This window comes from Rhinoderma darwinii, chromosome 2, assembly GCF_050947455.1.
Source record: "Rhinoderma darwinii isolate aRhiDar2 chromosome 2, aRhiDar2.hap1, whole genome shotgun sequence".
In the NCBI taxonomy this organism is placed as follows: domain Eukaryota; kingdom Metazoa; phylum Chordata; class Amphibia; order Anura; family Rhinodermatidae; genus Rhinoderma; species Rhinoderma darwinii.
In genome coordinates, this window is record NC_134688.1 from 298,403,119 (window position 1) to 298,422,764 (window position 19,646).

The 19,646-nt window shown below is 40.9% G+C and overlaps 1 protein-coding gene across 1 annotated transcript in view; it reads left to right on the forward strand.

Annotated features, from left to right (window-relative positions):
- Window positions 1–14,689, forward strand: part of LOC142741824 (tetraspanin-18-like) — a 73,886-nt gene extending 59,197 nt beyond the window's left edge. The window contains exons 5-7 of the mRNA XM_075851152.1: window positions 3,924–4,103; window positions 5,521–5,604; window positions 14,642–14,689. Coding sequence (XP_075707267.1) covers window positions 3,924–4,103; window positions 5,521–5,604; window positions 14,642–14,689 — 312 coding nt within the window. The remainder of the gene's footprint in view (window positions 1–3,923; window positions 4,104–5,520; window positions 5,605–14,641) is intronic.
- The last annotated feature ends 4,957 nt before the right edge of the window (window positions 14,690–19,646 follow it).

Sequence of the window (19,646 nt, forward strand, 5' to 3'; positions counted from 1 at the left end):
ACATCTCTGGGGAGGAGGCATGTGTCTCTTTCTGTGTTTCTTTGTTCTGAATAAAAAGTTTTCAGTCTTCCTCCTGGCTGACAGAGGGAAGCTGTGTACCAAACATATTTGGCTGGTTTACTTCTTTCCAGGCATGCCTTCAGCTTTCAATTTACAGAGGTGGTTATTCGGTATGAAATACGGACCAGACATTTGCACCTCACTAGATACTTTTAAATAGTGTCTAATAAGGGGGCATGATTTAGCAGGAAGGAGGTGTGACTTAAAATGCACCACAGTGTGTCAATGTGCGCCAAACATAAACTAAGCCCACCAAGTGTTGGTATAAGAAAAAAAAAACATCTACCAAGATGCGCCAAATTTATAATACAGCGTGCACCATTGTGATACATTTGGCCTGACTGATATCCGTATTATCAATTTTCAATACAATTGCTGCGAGCGATTGAATAATCATTTTATATTCATCATTTGGCTGCCTATTTAACATTGTTACATATCAGCTATGATTCATGTTTACATACCACAATGTCAAAATGACCAATGTTTATTCTTACGTTTTATCGCATTCGCTATTCGTGCAGTCGTTACAACTATTTACATTAATCAACTAGCGTGCATGCTCTCTTTTTAGCATTGTAATTTGACCAATTATTTGTTCATGTTAACAAATGGGCCTTTAGTCTACATGTAGCAAATCACTAAAATTGTAGATATTAAAAATCTGATTTTAAGTGTAACATTTTGAAAAAATGAACACCTCTTAAAAAAACACTATTTTGATATTTTGGTTTTGAGTAAACCCTTAAACCCTATTTTGTATATTTACTGAAGCCAGAAAATCGGAAGAATGTAATTGTCCTACCTAGTCGTAAAGGAGAACTGCAGGACTAGTCCAATGTGCAAAATAATGTTTAGCTTTTATTCAGCAAACAATGTTTCATCCCAACATTTTTTTTTTACCTACGTCCAACTTTCAATACACAGTCATTTTTTAAAAATTGCATGGTAGTTTTAGGATATATTTCTACAGGTGGGATATGCTGCGTTAAAGTAAGCAGCGTATCCAACCTAGAGCCTGCAGTTAATTATGGCTGAAAAACTGCCCCAAATTGTGGGGAAGATTTTCAGGCAGAATCTCCACTGCGGAAAACAGAGTTAGAAAAAAAAAATCCAGTATTTACACCCTAAGGGCATGACCACACATGGCGGAATTCCTCCGCAACTGTCCGCATCAATGCCGCACAGAATCTGCGTTGCAGATTCTGCAGCGGATCTGCACAAAATGTGCAGAAAATTGATGCGGACTGGCCGCTGCGGACTGCAGGAAAAGTGCTTCTCTTCTCCCTATTCAGTGCAGGATAGAGAGAAGGGACAGCACTTTCCCTAGTGAAAGTCAAAGAAATTCATACTTACCGCCCGTTGTCTTGGTGACGCGTCCCTCTTTCGGCATCCGGCCCGACCTCCCTGGATGACGCTCCAGTCCATGTGACCGCTGCAGCCTGTGCTTGGCCTGTGATTGGCTGCAGCCGTCACTTACACTGAAACGTCATCCTGGGAGGCCGGACTGGAGACAGACGCAGGGAGTTCTCGGTAAGTATGAACTTATATTTTTTTTTACAGATACATGTATATTGAGATCGGTAGTCACTGTCCCGGGTGCAGAAACAGTTACTGCCGATCGCGTAACTCTTTCAGCACCCTGGACAGTGACTATTTACAGACGTCTCCTAGCAACGCTCCCGTCATTACGGGAGCCCCATTGACTTCCTCAGTCTGGCTGTAGACCTAGAAATACATAGGTCCAGCCAGAATGAAGAAATGTCATGGTAGTAAAAACAATACGCTCCGCAGCACACATAAGATCTGCGGACTTCATTGCGGAATTTTGACTCTCCATTGAAGTCAATGGAGAAATTCCGCCATGAGTCCGCAACCAGTCCGCCACTGCTCCGCAACAGACAGAGCATGCTGCGGACACCAAATTCCGCTCCGCAGCCTATGCTCCGCAGCGGAATTGTACGCATCGTGTAAACGAACACTGCTAAATTAAAGTGAAAGTCAATGGAGAAACGGCTCCGCTGCGGATTAACGCTGCGGAGTGTCCGCAGCGGAATTTAAGTGAAATTCCGCTATGTGTGAACCCGCCCTAAGCGTTACCATAGCGATGTGTACCTCTGTTTTCCGAGCAGCCCGGCCTTCAGTGATGAGACCCTTGTGACCGCTGCAACCTGTGATTAGCCCAGGAGGCCGGGCTGCATGGAGAAAAGCTGGGAAGAAAAGAAGTCGTCGCTGTGACAACGCTAGGTGGGTAAATAAAGACTTTTTAAAAAAATGTTAAAAAAAGTTTTTGTTGTTTTCAGATTTGCGATTTTGCGGTGGAATCGCAGTGTTTCCACCAAAAAAATCGCAACATTTGCTATTTGGTGCGGGTTTTATCTCTCCATTGAATTCAATAGAGAAAAAAATTGTCAATTTATGCTGCGGATTAAAAAAACGCAATGCAGATCAATTTATGAACGTTTTCGCAACAGATTTCTTCTGCAGCATGTGGATGAGATTTGTTCAAATCTCATCCACTTTGCTGCTACTGTAAATGCTGTCGATTTTTTGCACAGAATTCCATTGCAGAAATCTACAGCATTTATGCTACGTGGGAACCCAGCTGACCTTCGTTTTAGACCATTTTATAGTGGTCCAAGGGCACGTTTATATGTAGCAGATAATTTCCACTGTGGATTTTGCTGTAAATTTGCGACAAATACGCAAAGAATCTGCTTAGCATATTTTGAGGGTTTGTTCAGACGTGGTGGATTTTGCAGCGGACTTGCTGTACATTTCAGATTTTGCATTGCAAAGACCGAAATCCGCAGTGAAAATCCGTTGCTTTTCCACAACAGACTGAGCATGCTGTGGAAGGTAAATTCTGCACCGCATGCTATTTTCCACACAGTTGTCTGCACTAGCTTAACTAAAAAGCAATAAAAACCAAAGGAAAAAATGTCTGCTGAGGATTTCCATTTCGGCCTGTCCGCAATGGAATTTTGCAGCAAATCAGTCACGTCTGAATATGCCCTAAGGGTATGTGCACACGATAACTGCAATTATGTCTGAAATTACGGAGCTGTTTTCAGGAGAAAACAGCTCCTGAATTTCAGACGTTTTTGCATGTACTCACGTTTTTCGCAGCGTCTTTTACGGACGTAATTTGGAGCTGTTCTTTATTGGAGTCAATGCAAAACGGCTCCAATTACGTCCCAAAAAGTGTCCTGCACTTCTTTGACGCGGCTGTAATTTTACGCGCCGTCTTTTGACAGCGACACGTAAAATTACAGGTCGTCGGCACAGTACATCGTAAAGCCCATTGAGAGTAATGGGCAGATGTTTGCCGACGTATTAGAGCCGTTTTTGCAGACGTAATTTGAGGCGTAAAACGCCTCCATTACGTCTGAAAATAGGTAGTGTGAACCCAGCCTAAGGGTCTGACTAAAAGTCTATATGCAAGCTCAAAAGTGTGACTACACACACCTCTAAACACACCAGGGCAGATGGAATGCAAAGTTTGATATAAGAGGCAAATTTGATGTTAACAAAAGTAACAACATCAATATAAAATAATGAAATATCCCTAAAAAAGTGGACATACCCTTAAACTCTTTATATTTTCTGATTGCATTTGTCTTAACATGCTGCTTACACCCAAATCCACCTCCATTCCCTTTTGTGGCAAATAGGTACAAACAAACAAACAAACAAACAAACAAACAAACAAACAAACAAACAAACACCAAATACATGAAATTTTAATACATCAGACATCTTGCTTATGTATTCTATAAAAAATGGTATAAATAGGCAATGCTGACAATTGTATTTGTTGATGTTTTGTATGTATGGCACTACATTGTTTTCTCTGTTTTTAGATGTCCTGTTGTGGTATATCTGGCTTAAATGACTTTGATAACAGATCCCATTTCCACCACTTGTATCCTTTTGCACCATGGCCGGAAGCATGCTGCAAGCGTGACAACCCAGTTTTATCTGGAGTAATAAAGGACAAGAAGAAGTGCATGGAGAACACTCCAGACTATACGAATAATCAGGTATCAAACTTGCTGATAACAACCATCTCTATTATTGCACATACACTGTATAAGAAAACAGAAGCATGAAGTCTGAAGCAATCCAGCTTTCAATTTAGTTGTTTTAGAAATGAGATATAACCATCTGCTATCTAAAATGGATATCGCATTTGTAATAAACAGCAAAAGAGAATGCAAGGAAAATGCATAGAAAAATATGTAAAAAACTTATTTCTGTGTTGCCCCTTTAATAGGGGGGGGGGACGGGGACGACATCTAGCAAATATATATAAAAAAGAGGATTTGTTCTTAATAGAAAATTAAGGGCAAGGCGACATGGAGCGGCCCTGACAGGGTCGCGATGCGGCCAACAACTGCGCCGGCACCATGCTCGGCGCAGCTGTCAAATACTCTGTTAATGGACGCGCGTTATTGTGGGTAAAACGTTTCTTTACCTGCAAAATCGTGCAACCATGAGTTAATACTCCCTTTATGGCTGCTCGATTTTGCAGGTAAAGGCCGTAAATGTACCGAAAAATTGGTGAAAAATCAAAAGTACAAACATCTGCCCATTGATTTCAATGGGAAATACGGCATTCTGTTCCGACGGGCGTTTTTTTACGCCTCATTTTCAAAAAGCAAAGCCGTTTTTCATTGACTCAATAGCCTTAGGGTATGTTCACAAGCTTAACAAAATACTTATGAAAATACGGAGCTGTTTTCAAGGGAAAACAGCTCCTGATTTTCTGCCATTTTTGAATCAAACAAGCGTTTTTCGCAGCGTTTTTTACGGCCATTTTTCGAGCTGTTTTTCTATTGAGTCAATGAAAACAGCTCCAAAAACGGCTTAAGAAGTGACATGCACTTCTTCTTACGTTTTTTGAAAATGAGGCGTAAAAAAACGCCCCGTCGGAACATAACGCCATATTTACTATTGAAATCAATATGCAGATGTTTGTAGGCATTCTGCTTCCGATTTCTCAGCCATTTTTTGTGACGTTTAGTGTCAGGGTATATTCACACACTATTTTCAGCCGTTTCTCAAGCCGGAAACCCCCTGAAAAATGGCTGAAAAAACTGAAGCTGAATGCCTCCAAACATCTGCTCATTGATTTCAATGGGAAAACGGCGTTTCGTTCCGACGGGATGATTTTTTTACGCAGCCGTTTGAAAAAAACCCCCGTAAAAAGAAGTGCATGTCACTTCTTGAGCCGTTTTTGGAGTCGTTTTTCATTCTGTCAATAGAAAAACAGTCGCAAAAAACGCATAAAAAAACACTTGATGCTTTAAAAACAGCTGAAAATCAGAGGCCGTCTTCCCTTGAAAACAGCTCCGTATTTTACGACCGTTTTTAGTTTGCCATGTGAAGATACCCTCAATTAGAACATTAACCTTTTATTCTATAACAATGAGTCCTGTTCTCCCCTTATTCCACCAGGGCTGTTTTATTACCATTGCTAGAAGTTTGAAGAAATATATTTCATTATCTGGAGCTCTAGGCATAAGTGTACTTGGAATCGAGGTAAACGACAATATTATTATTATTATTATTATTATTATTGTTATTATTATTATTATCAGTTTAGACCAGTTTTGGCACCATTTTTCAGATTACATTTTCTATAGATTTTTTGTCTACTGGTAACAAACATATTTTATTACATTTAAAACGGTTTTGGTTACAATCACTAAATATACGTTTGGAGAAATAAAAATCTTCTTGTCAAGCATGGGGATGGATTTATTATGCTTTAGGGTAGTGTGGAAGTCTGTGGCACTAAAAATAATGGGGCAGATTTACTATTCAGAATGAGCCAGAATACTGGCATACATGCTGTGCGACATATTTATAACTGTTTTAGACACTTTTTTTTATTTAGACACTCTAAGGGTATGTTCACACGGCTTTTCTTCGGCCATATTTCGGGCCGTAAACGGCCGAAAAACGGGCAAAAATCGGAAGCAGAACGCCTCCAAACATCTGCCCATTGATTTCAATGGGAAAAACGGCATTCTGTTCTGACGGGCCATTTTGAAATACAGCTGCGTAAAAAAACGCCCGCGAAAAAGAAGTGCATGTCACTTCTTGAGCCGTTTTTGGAGCCGTTTTTCATTGACTCTATAGAAAAACAGCTCCAAAATAGGCCGGAAAAAATTCTGCGAAAAACACGAGTTGCTAAAAAAAACTGCTGAAAATCAGGAGCTGTTTTCCCTTGAAAACAACTCCGTATTTTCAGACGTTTTTTAGTAAGCGTGTAAACATACCCTTAGAGGGACGTGGCTTAGCAGAAAAGTGGATGTGGCCTATTGGAAAGTGTGTAACTTAAAATGCAACACCATGCGCTAAAAATGCACCAAAGTTTTGGCGCAATAAAACTGGAGTAAACTGAGCTAACTAATAGGTCATATAAGGAAGAGAAAAGTATTTAACATGTCTAGGAAGACGTACCAAATTTATCATGCAGCATTCTCCACTCTGATAAATTTGGCGTATTTTCTGACTGCCTTATCGAAGTTTATGCAGTCGAAAGCTTAAACGGTATTAGTAAATCTGCCTCAATTGTGGAGAGTGAAGAAATGGAAGCTGGAAAGAGGTAGGATATTATTAATGACAATGATACTAAAATCATACCTCAATATTAACCTTGAACTACTTCAAGAAACTAAAAGGTTATGTTCACACCCTTAACAAAATACTGCTGAAAATACGGAGCCGTTTTCACGGGAAAACAGCCTCTGATTTTCAGCCATTTTTTCATCAAACTCGCGTTTTTCACTGTGTTTTTTATGGCCGTTTTTGGAGCTGTTTTTCTATTGAGTCAATGAAAAATGGCTCCAAAAACGGCTCAAGAAGTGACATGCACTTCTTTTTATGAGGCGTATTTTTAAAAATACGAATGTGAATAGGGCCTTAGTGTCCAGTCACACGCGGCACATTTTATTTGCAGCAATCTTTAAAAATCAGTTCCAGTTATCTGAATGGCGTTGTTTTTGCAGCAGGTCCATGGATTTCTGCAAGTTCTATTCAGATGAATAGAACTGGTTTTCAGTCACAGAAATTTTTGCAACAAAATCTGCCGTGTGTGAATCCAGTCTAAGGGCTAGTTCACGCAGAGTATTTTGGTGCTGTTTTTGACGTGGAAACCGCGTTAGAAACAGCACCAAAAAACTTCAGAAATTGCCTCCCATTAAATTCAATGGGAGGCGGAGGCGTTTTTGTCCTGCTCGCGGTAGAAAACGATCACGGGAAATAGAAGCGACATGCTCTTTCTTCGGGCGTTTCTGTCTCTGACCTCCCATTTACATCAATGGGAGGCAGAGAAAGCGGTTTTCGATTGCGATTTTTGCCTGAGGCGCTCAATGGACGCAGCCGAAAAACGCCATGAAAAACACCGCAAAAAACGTGGCAAAGAGAGTGCAGGCAGGTCAAAATCTGAATTTTTCCCCTGCAAAAAACTCAGAATACAGAAACATGTTATTTTTAAGTTTGCTCCCTGCAGAGGTTGTGTAAACACATTTTTACTTTAAAAAAATAAATGGTATTTGTAGATAGAAGGGTACCTAAAGTATTACATTTATCGAGGCCTCATGTAGATAACTGTATAAAAAATATCGCTACCACATGGTACAAACTGAACTTGTAAATTTCCATATTGTACCATATTTATCACCATTTATTTCTGTATGGTGATTCCTATGGGCACTGTAGGAGTTCCAATGTATTTTGCGCTTTAAGGGCATGACCACACATGGCGGAATTCCTCCGCAACTGTCCGCATCGATGCCGCACAGAATCTGCGTTGCAGATTCTGCAGCGGATCTGCACAAAATGTGCAGTACATTGATGCGGACTAGCTGCTGCAGACTGCGGGAAAAGTGCTTCCCTTCTCCCTATCAGTGCAGGATAGAGAGAAGGGACAGCACTTTCCCTAGTGAAAGTAAACGATTTTCATACTTACCGGCCGTTGTCTTGGTGACGCGTCCCTCTTTCGGCATCCAGCCCGACCTCCCTGGATGACGCGCCAGTCCATGTGACCGCTGCAGCCTGTGCTTGGCCTGTGATTGGCTGCAGCCGTCACTTACACTGAAACGTCATCCTGGGAGGCCGGACTGGAGACAGACGAAGGGAGTTCTCGGTAAGTATGAACTTATATGTTTTTTTACAGATACATGTATATTGGGATCGGTAGTCACTGTCCCGGGTGCAGAAACAGTTACTGCCGATCGCTTAACTCTTTCAGCACCCTGGACAGTGACTATTTACAGACGTCTCCTAGCAACGCTCCCGTCATTACGGGAGCCCCATTGACTTCCTCAGTCTGGCTGTAGACCTAGAAATACCTAGGTCCAGCCAGAATGAAGAAATGTCAAGTTAAAAAAGCAAGACGCATCCGCAGCACACATGACATGTGCATGACAGCTGCGGACTTCATTGCGGAACTTAGAATCTCCATTGAAGTCAATGGAGAAATTCCGCCATGAGTCCGCCACTGCTCCGCAACAGACAGAGCATGCTGCGGACACCAAATTCCGCTCCGCAGCCTATGCTCCGCAGCGGAATTGTACGCATCGTGTAAACGAACACTGCTAAATTAAAGTGAAAGTCAATGGAGAAACGGCTCCGCTGCGGATTAACGCTGCGGAGTGTCCGCAGCGGAATTTAAGTGGAATTCCGCCATGTGTGAACCCGCCCTTAGAAAGTCATTTTAGGGAGTTTCGGATCCCTAGAATTGTGCGAAGACCATATAGGGGATGTAGAGCTGGTTTTTAGACCAAGTTGAGAAGCAGGGCATTTAAACCTTTTGTTACATATATTATCATAGGTAATGTATGCTCTCTGGGAAACAAGATTGTCGAACTACGGGTCTTAGTTGTGAGCCAGAGGGACTTCAGGATGTGTAGCCTCTTCTCTTTTACTGAAAACTACAGGGGTGTAACTAGGAAAGACTGGGCTCCATAACAAACTTTTGACTAGGTCGCCCCTCGCCTGGGTGCCACACACAGCCCCCTTGTAGATAGTGCCCCTGTAGATAGTGCCCCTCTGGTAGATTGTACAATACAGCCCCCCCTGTAGATTGTGCCATACGGCCCCCCTATAGATTGTGCAAAACAACCCCCCCTGTAGATCTTGTAACCCCCCTTGTAACTAGTGCCACATTTCCCCCTGTATATAGTGCCGCCCTCCCCTTGTAGACAGTACCATACAGCCCCCTTGTAGATAGTGCCCCCTCCCGCCTTTTCACCGGCTAACATTAAGCCCTGCCTTAGTAATGGATGCTGTCAATCAGCCAGCGGCCATTACTAAGTCGGTAGTAATAAAGTTTAGAAAAATACAAGGAACAAAAACGCCGTCATTGAAGTAGTCCTTGAATCCGAAGAAGTCCAACAACCAAACGTGTAAAAAAACACAAACACAAAAAAATTAGTAACACATAAAAAAGCAATTATTATCTTACCTTTTCTGGGTCCAGTGCTGGAGCCGCAATGTTAGCGAGCTGGGCCCTATATCTAAGCCTATCATGTGTGAAACTGTCTGCTAAGCCATTGTATCTAAGTCTATCATATGTGATTAAGCCTGCTGAGACAATGCATCAAATTCTACCCAGTGGTGTAGCTATAGGGGCCTTAGTCTTAGGGCTTATTTAGACGAACGTGATATACGTCCGTGCAACGCGCGTGGTTTTCACACGCCTCGCACGGACCTATGTTAGTCTATAGGGCCGTGCAGACTATCCGTGAGTTTCACGCAGCGTGTGTCCGCTGCTTAAAACTCACGACATGTACTATATTTGTGCGTTGTTCGCGCATCACGCACCCATTGAAGTCAAAGGGTGCATGAAAATCACGTGCAGCACACGGAAGCACTTCCGTGTGACGCGTGTGACGCGTGTGATTCGCGCAACAGCAGTTAAAAGTATGAATGAAAACAGAAAAGCACCACGTGCTTTTCTGTTTACAAACATACAGAGTGTCATAATGATGGCGGCTGCGCGAAAATCATGCAGCCACGCATCATATGGGGCTGACACACAGAGCTGTCAAGTACCTTTTGCGCGCGCAAAATGCAGCGTTTTTTGCGCGCGCAAAACGCACACGCTCGTGTAAAGCCGGCCTTATAGATATGCTATCTCCATGCATGTAAAAAAGAAATTTGGTTGGGGAGTAAACAAGTGTCTCGGGGCTTGTGCCCCTGATCTTTTAAGTCCCTAGCAATGCCCCTGGTGATTACAAAATACTTAAAGAAGTGGAGATTGAGCTTCAGGCGTGGTTTGAAACCACAGATTTCTATGTGTTATACAATGGTATGGGAATGAACATTGACAAGCTGGTTGTAATGTCGGGATCGGGAGACAGACAGGTGAGCCCTAATCTACCTGCCACTCAGTCCCTGCCTACTTGCACGGCCCGTCCTAGACGACGGCGTACAACTGGGTGACGGTCCCTACGCTCAATAAGTGCACGACAGACAAACAGATAAGTGTACACAGAAGCTAAGGGAAATGGGGCAGTTGCCCACGGCAACACCGTGAGCAACAAGAGTAGTAAATGAGCCGAGTTAAACCAGGAGTGTACGAGGTACCAAACGCAGAGCAGGAGCGTAGTCAGTAAAGCCAGGGTCAATTTGAAGCAGAGGTCAATAGTACTAGAAGGAACGGCAGAGCCAGGAATCCAGACAGAATCACAGGCAAAGGAAGAGCAGGAAATTAAGGTATAAATAGACCGAGGGCGGGAGCTAGCTCCGTCTGGCCAGGCTGTGATAGGTTCTCCCACTCCTCAGCCTACCAGCCTGAGTGGTAGCAGATCGAGTCACTCTATCAGACCTAGGAGCAGATGCAGACTGATTAACCACGGGCGTAGACACAGAAGCTGTGTCTGGCAGATCCTTTACACTGGTGGATTTAGTCTCAGGGTACATTAGTTTCTGTACAGATAACATTGTCCCTAATAAAGGGGTGAAATATTTTCCAAATAATAAACCTTGGGTCAATAAAAAACTTAAAGATGTTTTGAATAGGAAAAAGCAGGCATTTAGACTACAGGACAAGGAATTGATCAAGGATGTCCAGAGTGAATTAAAGGGTAAATTAAGGGAAGGTAGGGAAGCATATAGAATTAAATTAGAGAATTAGATATTAATAAATGATACCAGAGAGGTGTGGGCGGGCATGAAAAAAAATAACTGGTTTAAAATCTAAACAGGTGACAGAGCAAATGAGTTAAAGAGGCTCTGTCATCACATTATAAGTACCCTATCTTCTACATAATGTGATCGGCACTGTAATGTAGGTAACAGCAGTATTTTTTATTTAGAAAAACTATCTATTTTCAACAAGTTATGAGCGATTTTAGCTTTATGCTAATGACTTTCTTAATGCCGAACTGGGCGTGTTTTTACTTTTGACCAAGTGGGCGTTGTGGAGAGAAGTGTATGACGCTCACCAATCAGCGTTATACACTTCTCTCCATTCATGTAATCATAGTGATCCTGCGTTGTTCACTATGTGCTGTCACATATACCCACATTAACGTTACTGAAGTGTCTTGACAGTGAATAGACATCACCTCCAGCCAGGACGGGATGTCTATTCACAATCCCGACACTTCGGTAACGTTTCTGTGGGACTTACAGCACAGCAAGCGTGAGCTCGCTGTAAGCTGTCATTTACAGCGTGATCTCATCTGTACTGTAAGAATCTGTTTTTTTTTACTTTTCCAGTGCATTTAACACCATCCAACTGAGCTTGTTGAGAGATAAGCTTATGGGATGAGGGGTCGATTGTCAGATGGTGAATTGGGTGCATGATGTACGGCTGAGTATGAGCCTGTAATGCTGGGAGTCATGTGGGTGCACCACAGTGTACGGTACTTACCCCTTTACTTTTTGCGGTAAATACTTCAGACTTTCCGTATAACTCGAGTCTTTGCCATTTGCAAAAGTACTCGGACGATGCCGTGGTGTTTTGGGTGTATCGCTAATGGGGGATGATATAGAGTATTGGGAGATGGTTGACAGGTTCAGTGTCTGGGCCAATGAGAACCGGTTAGTCTTGAACATCGGTAAAACCAGAGAAATGGTGATTGATTACAGTAAAAGGAGGCAAGAAATCAATCTGATGATTATCGGTGAGCAGGAAGTCTTACAAGTTGATAATTACAAATAACAGGGAAAGCATCTTGATAATAAACTGGATTGGAAGTGGAATTGTGATAAACTATATAAGGAGGGATCGCCTTTATTTATTGCGACAATTAAGGTCTTTTAATGTATGTACAAAAATGCTACAGATATTTTATGAATCTCATGTGGGGAGTGCTATCCTCTTTGCAGTGGTGTGCGGGAACAGCAATGCCAGGGCCAAGTATATTAATAGGTTGAATAAATTAATTAGGATGGCAAATAGTGTGGTAGGGTGTTTGCTTGATCCGATGGCTGTTGTGGTGAACGGGAGGAAGCTGAAAAATTTCACATGATTCTTGCGAATCCGCAGCACCCGCTTCATAATTTGATTAACTCTCAAAATAGCTCAATTAGTGAGCGATTCATCCAGTTCAGGTCCTCAAGGATAGGTACAGGCGGTCTTTTCTGCCTACTGCTATTACATTATTTAACAAGGCAAAGCACTGAATTGTTGGTGCTTTTTATCTATTTTTTATTTTATTTATTATTTTAAATTGTACTGCTTTTCATCAAATGTTGATGGTCATAGTAATTGGGGGAAAAGGTTGGGTGGGATGTTTAGGATTATTTTTTATGTAGACTTTTAGGGCCCTTTTACACTGGCCAATTATCAGCCAAACAAGCGTTCACAGAACATTCATTCTCAATATTTGCCCAGTGTAAACAGGGCAACGATTAGCTGAAGAAACACTCATTTATCAGCTGATTGTATTGTTTTAAATGCTAAAACTATTATCGTTGTGGGCAGCATATCTCCCTGTGTAAACAGGTAGACGTGCTGCCGACATGATAGAAATGTATGGGGAATGAGCAATCGTAGTAACGAGCGCTCGTCCCGATACTAGCTGCTTGTGAAAGGAGCAAACGAGTGCTGATCAACGAGCTTAAAGGGGTTTTCCACGACCGGAGAAAGGATGACCTATGTACAGGATGGGTCATCAGTATATGATCGGTGGGGGTCCATCACCCGAACCCCACACCGATCTGCCTACCGGCTGCCCCAGGGTGTCGGATGTTTTGAAAGGTATGCAGTAGGAGCCAGAAACAGTCGGCTCCGTCACGGAATAGCGGCCGAGTTGAGGTACTGCAGATCTGCTCCTATTCAAGTAAACAAGAGCAGAGCTGCAGTTCTGCACAACAGCCGCTATGCAGTGGTCGGAGCCATCTGCTTCTGGCTCCAACAACTGTATACCGTTCAAAATATCCGATGCCTGGAGGCAGACAGAGCGGCTGATCGGTGCGAGGTTCGGGTGTCAGACCTGCATCGTTCATATACTAATGACCTATCCTGTGGATAGGTCATCAGATGTCCGGTCGTGGAAAACCCCTTTAGGCCGGGTTCCCACGGAAATTCTGCAGCATTTACAGTAGCAGCAAAGCGGGTGAGATTTAGTAAATCTCATGCACACTCTGCGGAAAAAAACCCACAGCTTAAATGGTAATAACTTGACCTGCGGTGCGGAATATAATTCCGCAGCATGTCAATTTATGCTGCGTTTTTGTTGATTTTCCGTTGCAGGTTTTCCCCATTGAATTCAATGGGGCTGCAAAACCTGTAACAGAAAGCCAAGCATTGCCACTTTTGCAGCATAATCGCAGCGTTTACGCCGCAAAAATCGCAACACCGGATGAAAAAAGAAAATCATACTTACCCACTGCAGCCAATCACAGGCTGAAGCACCACATGGCCTGCAACGTCATCAAGGGAAGCCAGAGCTGACGTCAGAGGAGGGAGGGGGTAAGTATGAACAGCTTTCTTCCGCAGCGGAATTTTCCGTCCGAAAAATCGCACCATAATGGTGCAATTTTTCGGACGGAATGTCCTGCGGGTTCCAGGTCGAACACGCTGCAAGATTTTTAGGCAGCGTATCCATCCCATGGGAACCCAGCCTTAAGGAGTTTTCTATATGCCCCTGAGGTTATTACTTATAGAAAGCTTTTAATAGTTGTATGAAGTAGGTATGAACATATCACTAACAACTATATCTATACTGTTTATTTTTTGTGTTAATATTTTTTTTTTGTCCTTTAAGAGAATTTTTATGTTTTTATATTATGAGCATTTTTGTATTTGCTACTCAAAATTAAATAAAAGGGTAATAGTGTCCCTTTAAAAAGACACCAGTATGATATAATATTTAGCGTTATCAACTGTAATCATCTATCATACCTGATATTGCCCAGATTTGGCTTTGTATGGTAGGAAAGAGTCTGCCCAGTAAATGTAGTGTTTTGTGAGCACTACTCTATGTATTGTGCAAGAATTCTCAAATACAAAGTAAAAAGCTTATGTGTGATAAATCCAAGAGAAACTACTAATAATTACTTAAGTATTTTTTGTCTGAATTTTGTGAAACCATGTACTCTTTCTTACCCACAGATGTTCGCCATGTTCTTCTCTCTCTGTCTGTATTACAACTTTGACTAGAAGACCTGGATTTATAAAGAAGTCAACAATAATTAATTCTGAACATCCACTGATATTAATTTTTAGAATATAGATTTTTCTATACATATGTCAAGAAATGTAAGCTGCATTCAAATTAATGTTTATGTGTACCTATACTTTCCAAAAACTTTTGACATGTCATAGTGACATGTCTTTCAGAAGTTTCAATCAGTGTTAGTCCGAGCACTGGGACCCCCCCTGATCGCTAAAACAAAGAGGCAGAAGCTCTCAGGAGAGCGCTGTGCCGCTTAGTTTCCTCAGAGAGCCGAGCAAGTGGTGTACGGGCTCAATAGATAGTCTATGAATCTGTAGACAGCTCGTCTGGCTCTCCGAGGAAAGCTGAGCAGGGCAGAAACTAAGCAACACAGCGCTCATCTGAGCGCTTCTGCTGCTTTGTTTTAGCAATGGGTGGGGGTCTCAGTGGTCGGACCCTAACTGTTTAAAACTTCTGACATGTCGCTTTCCAGAGGACCTATTGTCTCTCCTGACATATCGGTTTTAGTAAATACTTTTATTCCACATTAAATAACAATTCTGAAGCATCTTATCTCAACCTGTATTGTGTCGTTCCTCTGTTATTCCTCCTGGTATGTATAAATTGGCAACAGGCTGTTATTTTTCCCTTTGTGAATGGGATGTGTCTCTACATTGTTTGACACTTTCCAATTAGTGCTGACAGTATCAGACTGTGTGCGGAAACACTCTATTGACATGGGGAATGGTAACACCAAGTTGTCAATTCAGACAAAGGAATAACAGAGTTACAGCATGACACAGAGCTGTAAGAAAATATTCTCCAGTTTTTATTGGGAATGAAAGTATTTACTAAAACAGACATGTTAGGAGAGTTGACAGGTCCTATTTAAACAATCCACGCAGCATACATACTATGAGTTATTCTCCCTGCAGTTAGAGTTATAAGTACTGACATTAATATATTGCTGTTCTGGAGCAATGTACTGTATACTTTAAAAATGTGATCCTCTCCTGACCCTGTGGTCAGTAATGTTCCTCAGCTATGAATATACTATAATTATTTAGTGTATTATTAAACAGTGTCTTCATTTCAGTTGTTTAGAAAACATGAAAATTGTTGAAACATTTAAAAAATTGTTTGATTACGTGTTTCTTATTTTTTTTTTTAATGGCAACAGTTGCGATTAGAGCATTTGTTCTAATTTCCTCACTCTGAATTTGATCAATTAGTGACCAATTGAAGATCTCTGTTTGTAGTCACTGAATGAAAACTTTTCTTGTTATCTGGTTTAATCTTACCCAATGACACAGATGCAGCACTTCTTTCAAGAGACAGCTCTGATACGCTTCAGGGGACATGCACCTGTGTCAGATGGACATGAACTTGGCAGGTTTCCATTCACTTACATAAAGCAGAAATATTAAAAGTAGTTGATAGTTATGCAACTCCATCAAAGTAGATAAGGAAGAACATTTTTCTTAAATAAAAAGTTGACTGCATTTTAAAGGATCATAAAACAAATATATGAAATATATGATATAATAAATTGTAGCAGTGCTCTATATATACACAAAATAATAGAGTATGACTTCATGTGAAGAGGGATATCAATGAACTCAAAATAGTCTGGTGGAAGATTACTTATTGCATACAAGTTTAAGGAGTTTCTGTTTGGAATGACAATAAAAACCATCAGTTAATAAATAACCAAGAGGATAAATGATGGATTCCAACCTCACAATTTGCCACATTCATTTTTATACTTACATTAATGTCAGGCACAATTTACAACTATGAAAGTATTAATCCAGTGCTTCATCTGAGTCCAGTTCCAGTAAAGGCTGTAGTCAGATTTTACAACATTTTGCAGAATATGAAATCGGTCAATGTGACCGACTACTTACAGGGTATGCTCCTCATTTTGGCTCCCATTTTGCACTATTTTAAAGAAATTGAAAAAGAAAATGCATTTATATTTGGAGAGTACTTTACTTGGAAATGATGCCATAAAAATTATTCCACACACTAATCACTCGCACTCAAGTTAGAATTTGGTCAATGTTGCTCTTATGTACCTTTATTAAGTTGGCCGCCATTGGCCAGAATGAGTGTGATAACGATATGCAGGTATCGGACTACTACCATGAAAATGTTTCCCTATTATGTGCTTCAGGACAAGGTGGGAAAAGTAGCAATAGGAACCAGTGATTCTGATCGGCCAACTTCATACCCATTAGATTCTAAATCCCAGGTCTTGCTTTTTTGCTTTTTAAATAGTTTTTTTACTTAAAATCAACAATGATAAATAAATAAATAAAATATTATTAACTTTACATTGGTTTCCATTTGGGTTAATTATGAAGTTAAAACGGAATAAATGTGGGCATGGCTTAGCGGGGGAATGCACAAATCTAACATCCTTGTCTCTGGTGCCATGAGAATCTGCGGTATCATACTGTCCCTGGTGGCATCTACATCATCCTGTACATTACAACAAGGGGGATGCAGCTCCTTTGCTACTATAAGTTGTGCCCTATTCCAGTCTGCTGGACCACAAAGCTGTAGTCTTGAGTAGCAACCATCCTTGCTCAGTGGGCCTGCTGTTGCTGCTTGCGGACGCTTGCCTTGGGCTTGTGTTAGTACCCTCCTATGTGTGTGGTGGCCTTTAAGCTCTACTGCTGGAGCTGCACCATTTAGGAGTATTATAAGATTGTGTAAGAAGTTTCTAGAACCTATAATGCTATAACATTTGTCACAAACACCTCACTGACTGACCAACAATGTGTGATTTGTCGTTAAAATTTTCAGGTTTGTAGAAAAATAGCCTAACACTAAACATCGCGTTTGCTATTAACGATTAGCCATGTATTGACGCAATCATTGGAAAAATATATTAGAGGCAAATTTTAGATAAATGCAAAACCTACACTAGCCCAGAGAACTTATTCATATCAAAATCATGGGTTATATCGATATATCGGAGAGAAGTAAGAGACACAGATGCTTGTATAATCAAAAATCCTTCTCTGACTTTATTTACAAAAGCAATTACAATAATATCTTTCGGAAAAGGAGTAGCTTGATTTCAGCCAATCTTTTACAATCTGACGTTTGGTTCTGATTTAGCCAATAGCATACAATGAAAATATGTTTGTCCTGAACTAACCATAGGCTTAGAAGACGTTTTAAATGTAAAACCATGATTTCCCAAATTATACCACGTCATTAACCCCTTTAGGACACAGCCTATTTTGGCCTTGTGGACACACGATTTTTTCAAATCTGACATGTCAAATTATGTGGTAATAACTTGGGAATGCTTTTACCTATCCAAGCGGTTCTGAGATTGTTTTCTCGTGACACATTGGACTTTAAGTTAATGAAAAAATTTGGTTGATAAATTCAATATATATTTGTAAAAAACTTAAAAATGTAGAAAAAATTTGTACAAATTACCATTTTTCTAAATTTAAATGTATCTACTTGTAAAACAGATAGTAATACCACACAAAATAGTTACATCATTTTTTGAACGTCCTTTTATTTTTCCAGGACGTTACAAGGCTCAGAACTTTAGCAGCAATTCCTCACATTTTCAAGAAAATTTCAAAAGGCTATTTTTTCAGTGACTAGATTAGTTCTGAAGTGGCTTTGAGGGCCTTATGTATTAGAAAGTGCCCATAAATCCCCCCATTTCGAAAACTGCACCCCTAAAAGTATTCAAAACAGCATTCAGAAAGTATCTTAACCCTTTAGGCGTTTAACAGGAATTAAAGCAAAATAGAGGTGAAACACATGTGGCCTTAGTGTGCTAATGGACCGAAGCATAGGCCTCAGAAGCAAAGGAGCACCTAGTGGATTTCAGGGCCTCCTCTTTTTTTAGAATATATTTTAGGCACCATGTCAGGTTTGAAGAGGTCTTGTGGTGCCTAAACTGGGGAAACCCCGCAAAGTGACCCCATTTTGGAAACTACACCCCTCAAGCAATTCTTCTAGGGTTATAGTTAGCATTTTGTCTGCACAGTTTTTTTCTTTTGCAGAATTTAGTGGAATGGGTCTGTGAAGATGAAAATCTATTTTTTTTTGGGAAAAAACATAGAATTTTTTCATTTTTACAAGGAATAAAGGAGAAAAAGCACCCAACATTTGTGAAGCAATTTCTGACAATTACGGCAATACCCCATATGTGGTAATAAACTTCTGGTTGGACCAACGGCAGGACTCAGAAGGGAGGGAGAACCCTTTGAAGCACAGATTTAGCTGGGAAGTTTTTCTGGTGCCATGTCGGGTTTTCAGAGCTCCAGAGGTACCAGTACAGTGTAAACACCCAAGAAATGACCCCAGTTTGGAAACTGCACCCTCGAAGAATTTATCTAGGGGTGTGATCACTTTCATGACCCCATTTTTTTTGGGCTGAATTTAATAGAAATTTGGCATTAAAAATAAAATGTTACATTTTTCACAAATGCATCATTTATAGGACAGATTTTTCAGGCACAGGGCATGTAAGTGAAGGAAGGCACCTCAATATTTATTGGGATTTTTCTGCTGAGTTTAGAAATACCCCCAAAGTGGTCTAAATATGTTGTCTGGACACCTAGCAGTACCTGGAAGTGAAGGAGTACCACAAGGATTTTGTTATTTTGTTTATTTGAAGATTATCCCCCCTTGAGGACTTGCCTAACCTTTCCTTTATTCTCTTAGCTCAACCTATCTCCTACTTGACCTGCATAATGCCGGAAGGGTCTATATAATGGCAACATGCCGGTCCAACTACTTGACACATGCCCCCTTAGGGGCTGTCAAATAATCTACCACTATTTTATGTTTGTTAACTACGAATATTAATTGTCTAGCAAATGCAGAAGTTACTTTCAAAACTTCAAACACATAATCTGTAACATTGTCAGATATGTATTCCAGCTAATTTCTCTATATTATGCGCCTTCTTTACTGCTA